At 44.3% G+C, this 19,132-nt stretch overlaps 1 protein-coding gene across 2 annotated transcripts in view; it reads left to right on the plus strand.

Moving 5' to 3' along the window:
* Positions 1 to 19,132, plus strand: part of LOC311045729 (receptor-type tyrosine-protein phosphatase mu) — a 227,676-nt gene that overhangs the window by 36,712 nt on the left and 171,832 nt on the right. For both annotated transcript variants that reach the window (XM_084057748.1, XM_084057749.1), the window contains exon 2: positions 13,244 to 13,366. In XM_084057748.1, coding sequence (XP_083913874.1) covers positions 13,244 to 13,366 — 123 coding nt within the window. The remainder of the gene's footprint in view (positions 1 to 13,243; positions 13,367 to 19,132) is intronic.

Below are 19,132 nucleotides of genomic sequence, written 5' to 3' on the forward strand. Positions count from 1 at the left end.
TGCTAAAGCAAGCTGCTAATAAAAATGGACTCATGTACTTAGTTACTTTCCACCACTGGCTTCAGGTACAAAATAACTTCTATCATGGTTTTGTCTTCCACCTCGGGGCTACAAGTATGTCAAGGATGAGAACAGTGTTGTAGCCTTGAAGAACAGAGCTTGCCTTTACGCTGCAGCTGTGAGGAGTCATGAGCCACCCGCACCAAGCACTGTATAACTATATAACTACCGGTATAACTATATAATTATGTGAGCATCCACACATTATAGTTGTGGTGTGGACTCTGCCATCCACTTGAGTAAGAACGATTTTCAAAACGATGTCTTTATATTTAGTTATAGTCATCATGCTATAGTCACCTATCCATTAACCTATTCAATCCGGGAACACATCTGTGTCATTTTAGATTTCTTTGGCTATTCAAAAATAGCAGATCTACAAGCTCATAGCGCGGCACCGAGTGACGGGACGCGCAATAACCCCACGTTTGCAACTACTTTCGCCTGCGCACTTCACAGGGTATGGACTAGTCCTCCTATAATTCTAGAAACCTCTGTGGTGGTGAGGCAAAAATCTCTTATGCTCGGGTCTCCTCAGTGGTTGGAGCAATTGATCTGAACTTGCACACAGCCATTGACCATTACTATGTCCATGTGCACGGAACTGCGAAGCCCGTTTTTCGATTTCCCCAACTGTCAGCTGTTTGTTCGCTTTTTTATGTAAAAAGAATGTCGCCATGGTTACGGCTGCCCAGCTGTGGGATGGCCCCGTGAGCTATGGGATGAATGGCTCCCGGGTTGCCAGATCATGTGCGCATATCCCCCCACGGATGCGTCGACCGGGTATGGACTAGGACAGTATAAATGTTACTAGCCCCACCCCCCCACGTGACAATTTGATTCAGAGATTATTTTTGTTCTCCAATCCAGAGACAGGTTGCCGAGCCAAAGCACAAGGGAAAAAAGACCCGATTGATTCAATAAAAAGTGAAATAAAACAGGGTCATCAGGCTTTTCTCTACGTGAAAATGGGACAACACAGGTTTTCTAAGACAAAACGAGCGCTGATGTCTCTTTTCACACACTGCCTCACAGTTCTGCTTGAAGGTCAATGTTCCTCTGATTGAATTTGTAAGACTTAGTGTAATTGTTACCAGGGTATGGAAATAAGTCCAGACACCAGCCAGATTTGGCTCCAGCTGTTGAGTTCCAGCACTGTCAGCTACACTAACCTGCAGTCGCCCATCATTTAGAGGTCTTATCTGTTCTAACACGTGTAAGTGTTGTCACTGCTGTTTACATTCTACTGGCTCACCTTCCAGTGAGGATCCCCCACCGGGAGGATGTAGTAGAGCCTTCGTCCTACTCCTCTCGCCCAACACTCCCTGCTGACAGGTGCCGCCCCACCCTGTAGGAGTACATGTACCCCGCCCACCCTCCCCCGAACACGGGCCAAACAATGCCGGATGCACCGTGGTGGATTCGAACCCCAGACTCTCGTCCACCACTGGTTAATAGTAACCTTTATTTACATCGCTTAAAGAAAAGAAAAAATACAATGCCATAATCTGTATCAACAAAGATAATGCCATAATCAGTGGACTGGACTGTACCACCAATTTCATTCCAGTGGCAAGATCTGCAGACCTGTCCTGTTGCCAGGCATGGCGGGACCTCAGCATGTCACATGCTGATGTTTACGGTGGGCTTACATGCCCACCCCCCCTGCCCCACCCCTCCCTCCCCCACCCACCATGGGAGGACTAAGCCTGGCCATAGGGGTTTCTTTCAGATTAGCAGATTCAGCGGAGAAACAAAGGGCCAAAATGTGTTTGAAGTGTGTAGTGGATATGACCCCATATAACACGGCCCGGTGCAAAAGCTATCCCTCCGGGAGTGAAATCTCTTCAGCCACACCTGCCGCACAGTAAAATCGTTACTCTGACACTGTCAGAGTTACATTTGACCCTATAACCTTTATCCACATTTAACCCTGGTGTCCCTACTCTGGGCATATCGTCAAGATTCGTTATAGGTGAAAATGATCAAAACTAGCCCTAGCCTATATGCTTCATTTATACACGTCATACTGTATGCCAGTGTTGTGCAGCGAAAAACAGCAGATCTACAAGCTCACAGGCATAACCACTTAATCCCTCCTTCGTTGCCCGGGGTCCCCCTGGGGTCTATACTTTGTGTGTCCCCCCCCCCCTCCTTTTCGCCTCTACACCACATCTCTTTGCCAAAAATAGCACACCTACATGCTCACAATGGGTCATAACGTAATGCGTTGTGAACTTGTAGATCTGCTATTTTCTCCCAAATTTCGGCTATTTTCTCCGATTGTTCACCTGTTATGACAGAATAGGGATGCTAGTGTTAGCGTGGTTAAGTGGTTAACCTACCAGGTGCAACCTTCCTTATGCCTGCCCACAGTCTGATACGCTGATCCAACTGACCGCGATCGACACACCTGCGTGTGTGGTCAACAATTATATAAAATGTACCTCGGATTTGATCGATGATAAACCATGGCCAAGAAAGAAAGTAATGATATTTCATCTAGCCAATAATGCTGCTCCAAATGTACAGGCCTTTGTGGCCTAGATTTCCCTCCTCTTCTCAAGAGGGATTGATCTAACCTTTCTTCTATTCTCTCCGCGTTTTCTAATTAGCTTTAGTGATTTTCTAATACTTCGACATTCAACCTTGAATTATTCCCTCCTCCGCACATAAAAACAAGCATTTGTTCCAGATCTGGAAAAACCAACAAAGCATGTTAATGTTCTTGTTTATTTCCATGATCAAACATAATCATTCTCTCCTCCCGAGGCGAACTCTCTTTGGGCTAATTCCTGGCATTGTTGCTTTGCACGTTTGACAAATTAGACTCTGAGAAACTCAGAGGGGGAAAAATTAAGGGAGGAAAGCTGCTGCCACTGATATTAGCTCCACCACTTCTTTGTTACCGACAGATTTCAAAGTCCTGTTGACTCACACATTTTGCTAGTAAGAGGTTCAATCTAAGGCCCGGTTTATACTTAGTTGAACACCGGCGTCTTGCACCGTAAATGGCTCATAATGCGTCACAGAGCGGCTTGTAGATCTGCTATGCTTGGGTACGAGACATGATGCACAACTAAGTATAAATCAGGGGTAAACAGTTGGTGGATGTTGTTTTGTTTTGGAGTGAGCCATGAGTGTTTTCGTTGTGGAGCACTGTCTCGTATAGGATCACCCCGTCCTCCTCTCTGTCCAGGTGTGTGGATCTATTTTCCATGGGAAGCCAGGGAGTTTTTCTCCGCTTATTCTCCTCCTTTCATTGAGCCTTTTTCATTTGTAGCTCAGGCCAGGTGGCCCATCACACCTGATCGAATGCAATACTGGAGCCAGGGGGAAGTTTTCCTTCCAGCCTCATAGTATTGAGCCGGAACCTCGTTGTGAATCAATACCTCGCTGACCAGTTCCACTGTAAACTAGCGCTGGGAATGTCAACAGACTTGATGAAGGGCATTCTCACACAGTGAGTTAATTATGTCTAGCAATGTTTAAAGGCACCATTCTGTTACAAACACTTGTGTGTGTAATTGTATGTGGGAAAAACCTATGTTTTTCTACTAAACAACCATTATGTTTTTCACAAGCCTAAATAAGGCATGTCATAATATGTGAATATTTGGCAAAAAATAGGAGAACATTCTGCAAAAATAGCCATACAAGCTCACAACCTTGTTTGTGCATTGACACATTGTGTGCTTGTAGATTGGCTATTTTCGCCAAAGAGATTTGGTGTAGTGGGAAGCATAGATCCCTGGAGGACCTTGGTCAACAACGTGTATAGGGTTTAAGTGGTTAACACTGTTATGAAGGCCGTTCTGCGTTCTCACATACTGTAGTATGGAAAAGCTGTGTGATACTGTATCTTCCTCTCCACACAGAGCCACACAGAGCCTACAAATTGTGAACCTTGCATGAAAAGGGACATTGTCCTCTTGAACACATCGCTCGCAGCTTTCCCTCCCCAGCGTGGTTTTCAAAAATGCATTCCCTCCCAGGATCAATGTATCCATGGCGTGAACACGCTTTTAACTTTTGTTAACAGACAAACAATGTTGTTAATGGAGAGCGCGTGGCGCCTATCCACTTTTGTACTCAGTCACTGTGTCATTTCCAAGCTGTGTTGAGCGCAGGGAAATGGAAAGCCAAAACAAGCCCATCTCGCTGTGCCATTCAGTGTTTCAACAGGCATTAGGCTGAATAGGAAGCAGCCTAATTCTCTCTCTCTCTGCTCTCTCTGGAGGCCAACAAGACAGACAGCAACTCTCTCTCTCTCTCTCTCTTTCTCTCTCTCACACACACGCGGGCACGCTCTCACACACGCTCTCTGCTCGGATAAAGGAGCGAATGATGATGCTGGGAACAATGGGAGGAGAGCTATTGTTAACCAGCTCGGTTGCTTGTCAAGCCAGAGTCAGAATGCACCTAAGCCGCCAGCCTGTAAAATAAACACTCCACTTAGCGCCCGCACAGCCCTCTCCCTCATACATTTACATGAGCACAGCGGGCACATGTGCTCCGTCTCACATTGCGACGGAACCTCAGCCGTTCGGGGGGCTCTCTTGCTTTCTCTGCATGTGAAAGAGCACCGGCCCACCCCCTCTCTTGTATGAACGCTATGATTTGAGCCTGGCCTTAATCGGCTTGAGTACTCTCTTCCATGCCTGTGACTCACAATGCCTTCTATATGGATATGAAAAATGAACATAACGTGTGCTGTTATCGCCACCGGATCATTCCGCTCAGCCAAAGTGAAAGTCCTCATTTTTAACATTTAGTGAGTGTCAACAGTAAGGATCACGCCCGTCTTATAGTTCGATTTCGTATTCATCTTAATTGGTACCTGGCAGCTTGTTGGAAAATGGAGATGGATTTGAAACCATTTACTGGAAATTCCTGACAGGCTCGGTGGAAGGGAACGCCGTGAGCCTTGTGCCTGGCGTACATGGTTTGAAAATCATCTGTCAAAATTTAGCATATCTAAGGGAAAGACTGGCTGTCAAGTCTGATGTACATCTAACCATGCACAGGGTGGATTTGATCGGGGGCCGTGTGATGTTCCTGCTGTAAAACACATTCATCAAGTTGATATTTGGGTGACAAGACAAGTGCTGTAGATGGCCAGCTGAGGCTAAAGGTGTTCATATAATGAGAGGGGGTTTTGAGCCAAATATAATACCTAAAGACTGCTTCCCCCCGGATCTGTCTGCAGCACTGTTGAACCAAAATATTCATGGCCTAACAGATTCTGCACCGTCAGGCATATCGTTACTTAAAAACATTATGTTCCCCCTCTCTCTGCTGATCTTGTACTGTCACTCTGGATGCAGGTAGTCGGTTTTGCTTTGTGAAACATTGCTGACAAGCTCAGCTGCTCAGCCAGGCAGATTATCAGTGGAAATCTCCACTCCAACCTCTTTATTTCCTCCTCCGAATCAATGTGGGGGAACAGCAAGACGTGATTGATAATGATATTGAGATTGATTGTTTAAATCCCTTCCTGGAGTTCAAAGTCCCCTAACAGACAGTATATATACACGCAATTCAGTGCTGCAATCGGACTCAGCAGGAGCCGGGATAGGACTATTGGCAGGAGCTGTCAATAGATAAGTGAAATAGGGCGGGCCGAAAAGGCCTATCAGATCCTAGGGGGCTTAGCTGCAGGAGTTTGAAGCGCCGAGCTGGACGCGTTGGAGGGAGATAGTCGACATTGGTTTTAAATTACCCCAGATTGCCTTGCGGTCTCTGTCTACAGGGACGCCGGGAGACGAGACGTTTGTTAAAACAAGTGCTGCCATCGAGGCAGATTGGGGCGATTGGGGCAGACCTGCGATTTCCGAAGCCAGACAGAGCAGGCTGGAAGACTGGTAATTGCTGAATTGGCAGAGAGGGCCAAAGAGGTCTTCCAGCGATGATATCTGCCACAGGGACAGAGGCGATGATGATGATGATGCTGAGAGAAGGCTTATATACAGTACTGTAGCTTCTCATAGCCGCTGACATATAGAGGCTTAAATACACATCACACTAATGGTACATCATTGTTCATTCCCCTGCCATTATCACTTTGGCCTCTGTCTCTTGCACTCAAAATTGCGAGGTAGAATCCAAACAATTATGTGCTAATTGCTATCATATTTCTTTCAGGGTTCATTGCGTCAAGCTCTATTTAAAAATACTCTTGATATGAAGTGGGTGCCAGGTGAATTGCTTCATTAGAAACGATTCCCTCCTTTTTCTTTCATTGTTCTCCCAATTTTAATCGCTGCCAATACCCCCCGTTGTTTATAGTCCCTGTCCCTGCCAACCCCTACTGTTTAGTCTGGCGAAGGAACAAGCTATCCCTCCCAGTTCCGCTCCCTGCCGAACAGGTAGGAGGCGCTAGTGCAGTGAGTGACAGAGATCGGCCACCCCTGCTGCCTGCTTCCCACCCGCCGACGTGACCGATAACTGTGTTCGCCAAGCCAGAGGCAAACGCGGAGGAAGAAGAGTTAATTTATCGCTTGCAGAGATCACGGAGCCTTGGCGCTTGTGCAAATCTGTGTTCAGTCAGCCTCACGCAACTGAGTGCGAAATGGAGGTTCAGCCGTATGCCAGATTTATACTTGGTTGTACAACGTGTTGCGCGACAAAAATAGCAGACCTACAAGCTCACAACGCGTCGCAACGCGTCGCAGCGCGACGCGTTGTGAGCTTGTAGATCGGCTATTTTTGGTGCGCGACACCGGCGTGCAACTGAGTATAAATCACCTTGTAGTCTTGGAAATTAGTATGAAGGCCTGAGGACAAACGAGAGAGCAAGAATTGTCAATTACAACCTCGCCACGCGTCTCTGAGGGTCAGTTTCATAAGAAATACAACAACCAAAAAAAACAACTTGTTTTTCACTTTCTCATTATGTCTCAGCAGACAGCGATTTATACTCTCAATATTCTGTCTGCTTTTCACAATGCCACGCAGGCATCATTCATTGGCACCTGGGGTCCTATGTGTATTGCAGTCTTTGCTCTGGTGCCAAACTTCTCTCTCTCTCACACACACACACACACACACACACACACACACACACACACACACACACACACACACACACACACACACACACACACACACACACACACACACACACACACACACACACACACACACACACACAAATCTGTGTATGCACATGCACATGCACATGAACACAACACACACACACACAGGCACACACACGTCACACACACACACACACACACACACACACACACACACACATCACACACACACGCACACACACACACACACACACACACACACACACACGCATATGCGTACTTGCTGCGTCTAAATGCTGAAAGTTTACTTTTTGTTACAGGTGCAATAACAAAAGGCCTTTTAAGTCGAACCTCAAAAATCTTTAGGAGAAATTGGCTCCAGCATTGAGGGGTTGAGCTATTGATTCTGGCCTCTGGCTCAGTCCAGTAAAAGATGGATAGATTTCTTTGAAATGCACTCTGCGTGACACTATAAAGACTATTGTGTGTTTCTCGCTCAGGAATAAATTGTTTCATGACATATCTGGGAGCCACCTTTTTAGCTTCAGGACCGCCGGTTTTACCGCTGAAAGGGTGGGGCGAGGGATGCAGACAGACAGGGGTGGCGCGCATTAATCTCCGCAAGCCCCCCCCCCGACTACCCACACCTCATAACGGCTTTCATAGAAAGTTAAATCTCCTTTGGAGGAAGCTGGCAATCTCTTGTAGGGGCATCAATTTCAAGAAGCTGCAGTCGCGACTGATTACATGAGGACTGTGCCACGCCGTTGGCACAGACATAAACCCCCAGCAGAGAGCTGGGGGAATCCATTATGACACTAGTGACCGATTTTGTTCATCTGCAGGCATCTGCAGAATGATCTCCCCATTAGAGGAATGCTCGTTTGTGCGGATGGTGTCTATACGTGTGATCAGGGATAACAGTTTCTCTGTTTGTTGCTTTCAATGGCGGCGATGCCGAGAGTTTGATCGGGCGTAAGAAACAAGAAACTTCTTAAATGGGGAGTAGTATGTAGGCTATACTCAGTACTATACTGACTAAGAGACAGCTGAGTTTGCACTAATGACTACATAGTACCAGTTTGTAACTCTGAGTATGTACAAATGTAACCAAATGGACCCTTAAGGGTCCATTTGGTTACATTTGCACATTCTCAGAGTAAAATTAACACGTGAGTGTTTCACTGTGTAGGGAGGAATATTGATATCAGATACTGGGCCAACACCAGACAAAAATAGGGCACTGGTATCACAGCATACTAACATCCCGCTTCAAGAGTCTTTTTGTAGAACGGAAGAAATGGAAGCGCCCCCGACTTGATAGTCTGCATTTTTCACACGGATCTCCCCAAGGCCGGGGATTATAGAGGCAGCGCCACCATTTTAGAACTTTTTTTCTTGTTTTTCATTCGACTGTGGAGTCGACATTACTCCTCTCTGGTCCACTCGATGTTTGTTTTAATGTGCGAGGACGTCTTGCATGTGTATTTTGGAGTTTCTTTTTTGTGAGCTGCAAGCTTCTCTGGCAAACGGGTGACTAGAAACATGACTGGATTTCTGACATAAGACCATGTACCTCCCATCATAATATGAATATCGAATCGTGTTGCTCAGAATATTACTAAGTAATCGCTGTTTCCATTCGGCAAAGCCGACAGATAGGTAGGGAGAGTAACATGCTTTAATGCCAGTTGAGTAATTTTTACTACGTTCTCATTCAGGTTGATGATTAGTATTCCTCATTAGGCACCAATCTAATGCAGCATCTGTGGGTTTGTAGCCTCCATTTTAAAAGGGACACGAAGCCAAAGTGAATGGTCACCTCTTTAAATGAGCAACAAGAGAATCACTTGTAAAATAGCAAATGAACTGTTGATGGAATCTGTGTGAAGTGTTGAGTGAGCATTAAGCCCCTTCAATGCACTTACCCACTTTGTTCATTATCACGACTGTGACATTTAAATAATAAATAAATAAAATAAAATAAACAGAATAATTATTGAGCTGTGAACTTAAAAGAAAACGTAGTGTATAATAGGGGAGTGAAATGGCTTGAGGCAAGCTTTCAAATGCAGTCATTCTCTTCCTTCTGTTATGAATAATACATAATAAGTGCTGGATGACAGATCTCAATAGTTTGCCCCCCTTGATCTTTGACCACTGAAACACATCATATTGAGTTAGAGATGAAATATATGAAGGTTCATGGCCTTGTGTGTTGTGTGTAGTGAGTCATTGTGGACAGAGTGACATACAGTACATACATGTCATGATACAAACAGCCTCATTACAGTAGAGTTTCATAGTAATTCTGAGCTCAAATGACGAGGAACATGTTCTTCATGCAGGAAGTTAATGAAGCATTTTTCATTCAATGTTCCCGGATTCCCGTCGATTTTTTCAACAATGCTGTAACTGTGCCCGGCCCGCTATAGCTGGCCTAGCGGTCCGGGCACTTAGGCTCTAATGTAGCCTGACAGTGCATCGCGGGTTCGAGTCCCGTTCCCGATGATCTTTGCTGCATGTCTCTCCCCATCTCTCTCTCCCTCTTCCCTATCCATCTCCACTAGACTATCAATAAAGACAGAAAAAGCCTTAAAAAATATTTTAAATAATACAAAAAGAATGCTGTAACCCAATGACTCATAGCTAAATTAATGCAGATATAGACTTAATCATACGACGGTGTTGCTTGCTGAAAATAGCCGATCTTGTGACGCGTTGTGAGCCCATAGATCTGCTGCTTTCAGCGTGTGAGACCATTGTACGATGGAGCACAAAACACTGTGAGCACTACTCCATTCAGTGCACGGCAAAGCTAACAAAGCTAACGACTCGTCACAAAGATCCGCTCTAATCGGCAAGCGACACCGTGGTGCTTGAATTTAGCTCCAGAATGCCTTAGCTCTGTGTGGCTTATTTGCCATTGATTTTTAATATCAAACACTTAATATGAGCATTTCTTGGGTTTTAATTGAGCTCTGCCACATGCTGTGATACGAAGCAGGGGTAGAATAAAGGAAAAGGATCTTGGAGCCATCGAGCCAAAAATATTGATGGAGCTAAGCCAGCCCCCTTGACACAGGCAGACGGAGAATAATGGAAATTCTCTCCAACTTCCATCTTCACAACACACAAACACTGTGGGTGATCAATTCTCTGTTAGCTAGATCTCTGCAACGCACGCACGCACGCACGCACGCACGCACGCACGCACGCACGCACGCACGCACGCACGCACGCACGCACGCACACACACACGCACACTTTGGGCAAATAATGTAGTTTGAGCACATGGCTTCTGCAGAATGGAAGAAGTGAGTGGAGGACCATATTATGGTCAACATCAATCAAAAATCATATAAATTGTGTACATATCAGTATTTACACAGCTGACACAGGTTATAACAACACGGTCGAATTGTGTGGATCTTGAGATCCACATGGGGACGTGTAGCTTCAGGAGGATCTTGGGCTTCATGTAGCCAGTGTGTGTGTTTCAAAAGTATTGCAAAACTTAGGAAAAATAGGGTTAAAGTGATTAAGCAGTTCCTCATTTTGCTGGGAACCCCCTGGAACTCCCCCAAGGACCCCTGGGGGTCCCCGGACCCCACTTTGAGAACCTTGAGTCTGATGCATTTATGATGTTTGACTCCAAATTTGGGAAAGGTTTCAGACCAATCTGAGCCTCATTGATATCCATTATAAAATTTAAGTTAAATATGAAACAAATCTAAAACATGGAGGAGAAAAAAAGGCACTTCCTTGGCCGACTGACAGTGTGCACAAGACATTTGGCACTAATCGGTCCTGCTGTTCGCTTCAAACAATCACACAGACTGCAGAGCCACACCGTACGCAAACAATAGCCTACTACTAAATTTTAAAAAAGAAAGAAAAGAGGACTATGTTTCCCCGCATGGAAAGAGATATTTTATGGGTGTTATTGAATAGTCTATACCTGAAGAAGAATGACATTTCATATAAAAGATCTTAAACACACCATTTTGCTTTCTGAAAATGGCACTCAATTGTGTGGAAGCAAACATCGCCATTAGTCATCAGTTGTCGGTGACAGTCGGTGCAACGGACTGCGTCATTATACAGCTGCAGAGAAAAGACCATGTAGAGGTGACAAGCTCATGCTGTGGGTGATTGAGGTTTTGGCGTGGTTCAACGCAGTGGCCTACACAGTACACACACATACCGTCCTAACAAGTCATGTCTCATGGCTCAATGATGCGGCGACTACCAGCCAATTAATTTTTAGACAGCATCTTTACAAATCCTCCACCTTTTACCAATGTAATGATATATTGGCAATCTACTCCCTCTCTATGTCCGCCCGCTCCAAAGCAGACGACACAGCAAATATATCATTAGCAGCTGGCCTATGGAGCTGGATATTAATTATCCCGTGTTCTCTCTTCGTTTGGCCACTCATTTGCACATGTACTCTAAATGTCACCGCCGAGATAAATGGGAAAACAAAGATCTCACAGCCTTTATGCAACAGGATTTCGCAGGGATTTCACTTTGATTTAGCTCAAAAGGACAATGTTTTTCATCAGCAAATGCAACACATTCTCGGCTAATGAAATCTATGTGTAACCACTGGTGGTGGACGAAGTATTCAGATCTTTGACTTAATAAAAGTAAAAGTAGCAATACCACCACGCAGTGTAAAATACAGTAAAAAGTTCTGCATTCTTGTCTCATTCAGCAAATCATTTATTAGCATCAAAATGTAAGTAGCAAAAGTAAAAGTAGCATTATCATTGCGCCGATTGCCCATTTCAGAATCATATACATCACCTTTACTGGGCTATAATTGTGGACCATTATTGCAGCTAGTAAAGGTGGAGCACATTTTAATTACTTTATATACTCCTGTAGCTTTAGATTAACCTCTAAAAAGATATGTTGATTTATGATGCGTATTCACAATCTAAATATGCAAAACAACTAGTAACTAATGTTGTCAAATATACCATAGTGGTGTAGAAAGTACAACATTTCCCTCTGAGATGTAGTGAAGTAGGTATAAAATAGCATGGAAAACCTCAAGTAAAGTACCCCTGAATTGTACTCAAGAACAGTACTTGAGTAAATGCAGAGGGTTACATTCCACCAATCTACAGTATAGTAAACACGTACAGTATGATGAGTTATCTAGTGTATACATGTAGGTCATGTTTACTGAGGAAACAGAAGGTGGTCCACCAACCAATACCCATTAAAAGGTTTTTTAAATCCCTCCATTGTAAGAATACACTGCACTGCAGGCTCTTTTATCAGCCTTGAACAAGCATACTTATGATGAATGTTGAGCAGCATATAATCATTTTATGTTGTATTCCTTTGAAGCACCTGTCGTTCATGAAAAGACCTACTGTAGAAAGCTTTTTCTCTATTCCCTCCAAATATTCCTTTCACGTGATTTTTATTTTTTTCCTTTTCTTTCCTTTAGATTTATGAGCAAAGCGCAAAGCACTTTGGGGGGAAAGAGGCTCAACTTTCACATTCTCCTCGTGGCCTTTAAGGTGCGAGGTATAAAGGAGTATTTGTATTAATTGATGACATGCCAGGCCCAGCTGAAAGCTGCTCCTAATGGCTGCTTGCTGTCATTTTGTGAGCAGCTTGTAAAAAGGATTAGAGTGGCTCCGCGGTGTAAAGAGCCCCACAAGTTCTGTGGCCGGCAAAGAGGGGGGGGGGGAGCAACAAAAAATAAATCAATTTCTCCCGGATGGCGGTGGTGCAGTTTGGGAACATAATGTGTAACGATGATGGTGTTTGGACACTTCATACTTGTCACGGTGAAATTGGACTGCCGTGTTGCTAATGACGGTAATGTATGTTGTGCCTCCGCTGCTATAGTAATCCTTCACTCTGTCTCACTTAAATGCATCTCATTGTCTGGCATATTGCATTATGAATACTGCCGGTGCAAGAAAGGAGAATAAAATGGTTCATGTGTGTGTGTGTGTGTGTGTGTGTGTGTGTGTGTGTGTGTGTGTGTGTGTGTGTGTGTGTGTGCGCGTGTGCGTGTGTGTGTGTGGGGTTGTAATTTATGTGTTCATTCATTTGGGTACCAAGTTAATGGAAAAGCCGTATAACAATATAAATTTCTCCCTTTTGTCACACAGGCGATTGTAACTTTGAGAAGCCGCTGGCGGCGTGCGGTTACAGCCAAGGCAGGGAAGATGACCTTGACTGGGAGCAGGCCAATACCAGAGAGAAGCCTCCATCAGATCCGTGGATGCCCTCAGGTAAGGAAGGTGACACTGACTCAGTGGCCGCGCAGAAAATGAAGACCGCATCACCACGGGCTGCTGAATGAGAATGCATTAGCGCCCAATAGTCTGGCTATATCTAAACACATCAATGCTGTATAGAAATGTGCTATTGCTCCGCACTGTGCAACGAATCCTAAGGCTGGTTTCCCATTGAAGGCATTCCTATTTTCTAAATAGGAAGTGCTCAATTATTCAGTATTATGAGATCTTCTTATTTATATCTTTAAGGTAAAAGTGCTTCGAGCTGCATGTTTTTATGAAAGGTACGCCATACAAATAAAGTTTATTATTAATTCAAACCCACGATGGAATAGTCTACCATACTCAGCTGTACATATTCATTGTATACATAGAGATACAGGCTAATATTTAACGTCAAAACATTGCCAAGTTTATACTTTAAAGAGGCAGTCATATTGACGTGTTCTTCTATGTCTGCTAGACACTTATTTCCCTCTTTCTGTAATCTTTGATGAGGGATGTTGATATACAGGCCGGTCCCACATCAATATGTGCCTCCCTGCCTCTTCTATGACAACAATGGAAATCCGAGACAAAAGCCACAGGAGTGCGTTTGATATCAAAACACTGCACATCCTTTTTAATTAAGGAATTCTCTCTATCAGCAGCCATATTGAAATTCATTAAAATGCGTTTCCCCGCATTTTGTGTCTGCCGCATACAATTCGTCTCTTTAATGCTCCATTGATCGCTTTTCATCTGATTTGAAATGAGGAGGTATTGCTACACTGAAGGCACCTTAGGAATTAGACTAATGGAATGGCAGTGTGTTTTTTTCCTTCTTCATGTTGTAACAAAGGTAGCGCTGCAAAGTAATGGATATTGTTTTCCTCCTCTATCTGACTGCTAATCTGCACAAAGGCTGCATCACAGATAGATTGCACTGGGCCCCCTCAATGACAGTGGGGGGAATTAATTAGCAGGCCCTCGCTAATTTTAAGCAGTCATTGCCTAAGCCTATTTGTTGTATGTGTGTGTGTGTGTGTGTGTGTGTGTCAGGATGCAGCGTTTGACCACCCCAGAGAAATTACCTGCCACGGAGAGTGCAGGGGGGAGAAGTGTCTAATGTTTTTTTCTTCTTTTTTTCCATCCCCGTTGCAATTGATTTATATCGGGACACGCGGAGGGCCGGGCAAAGGTTAAACCGGAATCTGGCAAAAGCCTTGACCCACAAATTAACACCTTGCCCACGGTCTAAATTTAACATATCTGATTAAAATCCCATGTCTGGTTAAGAGGCATCCCTGATGTGTGCTTCCCCCCCCGTTCTGAGTGCACTTCAGCTGGGCTTGTTTCCCTCCCTGTGCATCTTGAATCCCGGGTAATTAGCAGGTTGTAGCTCTGTCTCCATCTCTTGGAGTGAGCACTCATGCACCCTGCCATACGAAACAGTAATCGCCTCCTCTTGACGGGCTTGGAAAGCAGCGGCGAATGAAGTAGTCCGATTTGTTCAAGTAGCGAGTAAAAGTAACACAATGTGATGTTACAAGTAAAAAGCCCTGTGTTCTAAATCATTGTTCCAAAAATAAGGTACTGGCATCGTCAAAATCTTTTAAAAATGGCAGATCTACAAGCTCTCCGCGCGATATGTGGAGAGCTTGTAGATCGGCTAATTTAGAATAGACTTAGGCTATAAAAGTATAAAATAGGGCTTAATTGGTCGTGCGTTTTGTAATAATAATAAAAATCTACAAAGTAACTTGTAACAATTTTTTTTAAATAATCGTAGTGTAGTAATAAAGTACAATATTTGCCTCTGAATTACTGTACTCAAGTACAAGTAATTGAGTAAATGTACTTAGTTACACTCATATGCACCCTGCCATACCAAATAGTAATCGTCTCCTCTCTTTGACGGCTCTGAAAGAGATGTGTGAGGTGCAGTGGAGTAGTGCTCTTGATGGCTGAAATTGTTTTAGTGCGACGGGGGGATCGAGCCAAGAGGGTTCTGATGTGTGGAAATGCATTTAGGATGAAAGCCGTGCCGGCTAGGAAAAGCTATCTCACCTCTCATTGTCGTTTCACTCTCAACCTGTACTTATGAATCTCCACAGAGCAATCTGATTGGGGCACGGGGAACAGATTGTTATCCCTCCTCTACCTGGCCCCGGCCGCTGCCGGGGAGGAAATAGAATTAGAGGCGACGCGCGGCATTACCAAACTCCCAACACGTTAAGAGAGCGATCGCGTGTCACCGTCTATCCAAATTGGGTTGTTTACGCGGCGAAGGGAACGATACGATCGAAATGATTATTAGTATAACCTGTTCTACCCTTGCTGAGTTCTTCTATAAACATCTGATTAAATCTGAAATAGATGCAGTGAATCATAGGAACAGAGAGAAGATTTTTTTCCCCGTTTTTTTTTTTACATCAAACTGTGTACCTCTCCGATTCATTTGAATTTCAGAAGATCTAACTGACGTCATACTAGACCCGCTGTGAAAAGAGCTCATTAAAGTTTGTTTAAAAAAGCTGTGTTTGACTTCGATTAAATCTTCAGAGCTAATTGTTACTTGATGGAAACAATTAGGCTAAGTAAAACTCGAGCTTATTAGCCTAATGCTAACATGCTTTAAGTTTTTAAATGCAAGTTGAAGACTTGAATGCCTTATGTCAATTATGTTTGTACAGCGCCAGACCTGGAGGAATGTAAATGACGTTTACAGTCAGATGACATTGGCCCCCATGTCTGTCCAAATGAACGGACAAAAATGATAAAGTGTCCATTGAGAACCGAGGAATCTGTGGGAAAAAAATAAGGTTTCTACAACAGGGTTCAATGTGGCACATTTGTGGCACCCTCTATGGTCAGAAGTGAAAGCGCTTTTGGAAATGTGCTCTATAGAGGCCCCTCAACGAGCAATTCCACCTTTATTTATCACATACTGCTCATAAAAACACTTTAAAATGGTATGAAATCCCTACAGTCCAAAGTAATTCAAAGTTCAAGGTTGATAAGGCTCATATATATTCCTCAATCATATGCTGTTTTTTGTACAAATAAGCGCCTCCCACTAATTGTGAAAGGCAAATTATTATTGACCACACTGAGGAAGACCTGTTTTATTGAAAAGCGTCCGTTGTTTCTGTCTGTGAGGGGTAAATAGACCTTTGTTGATCACAGTAGGGGAAAATCAGTCGTCAAAGGCAGCACAACAGTTACAGGGTTAAAGCTACAGAGTAAGAAAAGTACTGTCGGATACAGCGATACAAAGGCAATAGGTAAGGTAAGACAATGATGCAGGACTTAAAGGTCAAAAGGTAAAGTGGGCTATTCTAGTGCCACCATGAGGCTGATTCCAAAAAAGATATAACGAGATGTAGCTCGCGAGATTAGCTGCTGACTCACACAGCTGCTGACTCTCACACACTGAACAGGCAGGTGTGAACACATAATCTCCGGCCTGAAGGTGGCAATTATTAATGGGGAATGTTGCTGAAAAGTTGAATGCAGCGCATAGGAGGGCCAGTGGAGTGCTATAGTTGCTTAGCCTGTTGGGAGCTCAGTGAGTATAGTACTCGCCTTACTACAAGCAACTCATTTATGCAGCCTGAGAGGAAACTGGCCCCATTCCATCCCCAACATGTAAATAAAAGAGTACGGAGAACGGGAACGAAGCGCAACAAGGACCAACAAGTTCCGCTGGCCACATGAAAGAGGACGGAGGAGCCATGAGCCGAGGCCTGAAACCCTTGGTTGTTTATGAGGATCCTTTTCCCTGTCTAATTGCTACGTCTGGGCAGAGAGTAGCCTTGTTTATCCCTCCACGCTGCTCTGATTGCATGCTTCGGATCCTTTAGGGTGGCTCAGCCCAGCTCAGAGACTCTGTGTGACTGCATGGCACGGCACTGCACAGCACACACCCCAGTTAAGTGTTCCTGTACGCTCTCCCAGGCCAAACTGGAGTCACCGCTCTTCAGAACTGTCACTGTCACTCCCGTCAGAGGCCTCATCTGTGCTGGATCATGACAAGGAAACCGTCTCGGCCAGGACAGCAGCCAGTCAGCCTTAAGGTGGAGCAACTATAGAGCTATGGGAAAGAGTCAGACACAGGACAGTGTTTTTTATGTTAGTGGAGACTGGAGAGGAAACTTGCCATTTAGAATGGAGGCTGGAACACACTGGCAGACTGTGCAAAAGGAAAGTGATTTCTGCCCTCGCAATGGTCTGACTCTGTATGGCCTTTAAGCAGAGTGGATTGGGGTAACTTTAAGGCTGCACGTATAAATAATGTATCATCATATACCACAAATATGACAATACTAGATGATTTATGATTCAACATTTGAATATTTGTCTTATTGCTATAACTCGGGCTGTAGTTACTACTGATTTCCTCCCCTTATTGCATACATGGGCATCAGTTGGAGATAGACAGAGCCGTGCACAGACAGACAGACAGACAGATACAGACATGCAGGTGCATTGCTCTGTAAAAGAATGGGGTTCTATTGTGAGCGCTACCACTTATATTGGTGCCCCAAAATCAACCCTCCCCCCTTCCCAAAAGGAGTAAAGGAGTGTAAAACCCTACTCACTTTCAAAACTGCCCTAAAAAAACACCTTCAGGAGGCTGCAATTCCAAACTGGCTCCTGTCAAAGTCTTAACCTAACCCCCCCCCCCCCTCCTCGAACTGTTTATTGTACATATTTCTTGTTTTTCATACCAGTAACCTGTAAGCTGATTGTATGATGTTCTGCATAGTAGTGTATATCTGTCTGTTTTCTTAAACGTGCGTGGGGATCTCATTTGAAATAAGCCGTTGTGCTTATTTCGCCTATGGGCGATCCAGTTTAGAGGACCTTGTATTGTTAACTAAGTACTTCCATGTACTTTGTCCATGTCTTTCTAAATAAAAGTACTGCAATCAATCAATCAATCAATCAATCAATCAATCAATCAATCCCCAGTCATTGATTGATTGAATTCTTTATTAACAAGTTTGTTAGCAGTACAGGTTGTACAGTCAAAGGTTATGCTAAAAGGATAACAGAGACATAGCACATTGTGGTCCATTGTACTCAATTCATCAGCAATCCTACTATCCTACTATAATTCTAGTAACCGTGGTGAGTGAAGCTACCCGGTTCTCCTCAGTGGCTGGACCAATTGCTCTGATTTTGCACACAGCCATTGACCATTACCATCTGAACTTAACTGTGAAGCCCGTTTTTCAATTTCATCAAATCTCAGCTTCTTATTAGCGCTTTTGTGTCAAAGAATGTCGCCATGGTTACGGGGCTGCCCAGCTATGGGACGAACTTCCTCCCGGGTTGCCAGATCATGTGCGCATATCCCCCCACGGATGCGTCGACCGGGTATGGTCTAGTACATATAATACATACAATACAATACAATACAATACATATCGGTAAAGTCGATCAGTCGGATAGAGCCTGACTTATGCCCGGGACAGACAGACAGACAGACAGACAGACAGACAGACAGACAGACAGACACGGACAGACAGAGGGACGGACAAATTGACTCGCTCCAAAATGTTGAATCTTGTCTCTCTAGTCCCTAGTGGACTTATTGGGTAAGTTGTGTGTGTTGTGTGGTGTTGTGCTGCTGCTGCTGCTGCTGTCTTGTCCAGATGCCATTAAAAACAGTGGAGTGTTTTCAGTGAGCCCCAGCTGCTGCAGCCGCATGCAGCTCCGTTCTGACGGTGTCATAGATGGTGCCAGCAGTAGCCTGCTGCTCCCAGGCCCTCC

This window comes from Gymnoscopelus microlampas (assembly GCF_963454915.1).
Source record: "Gymnoscopelus microlampas genome assembly, chromosome: 5".
NCBI classification, from domain to species: domain Eukaryota; kingdom Metazoa; phylum Chordata; class Actinopteri; order Myctophiformes; family Myctophidae; genus Gymnoscopelus; species Gymnoscopelus microlampas.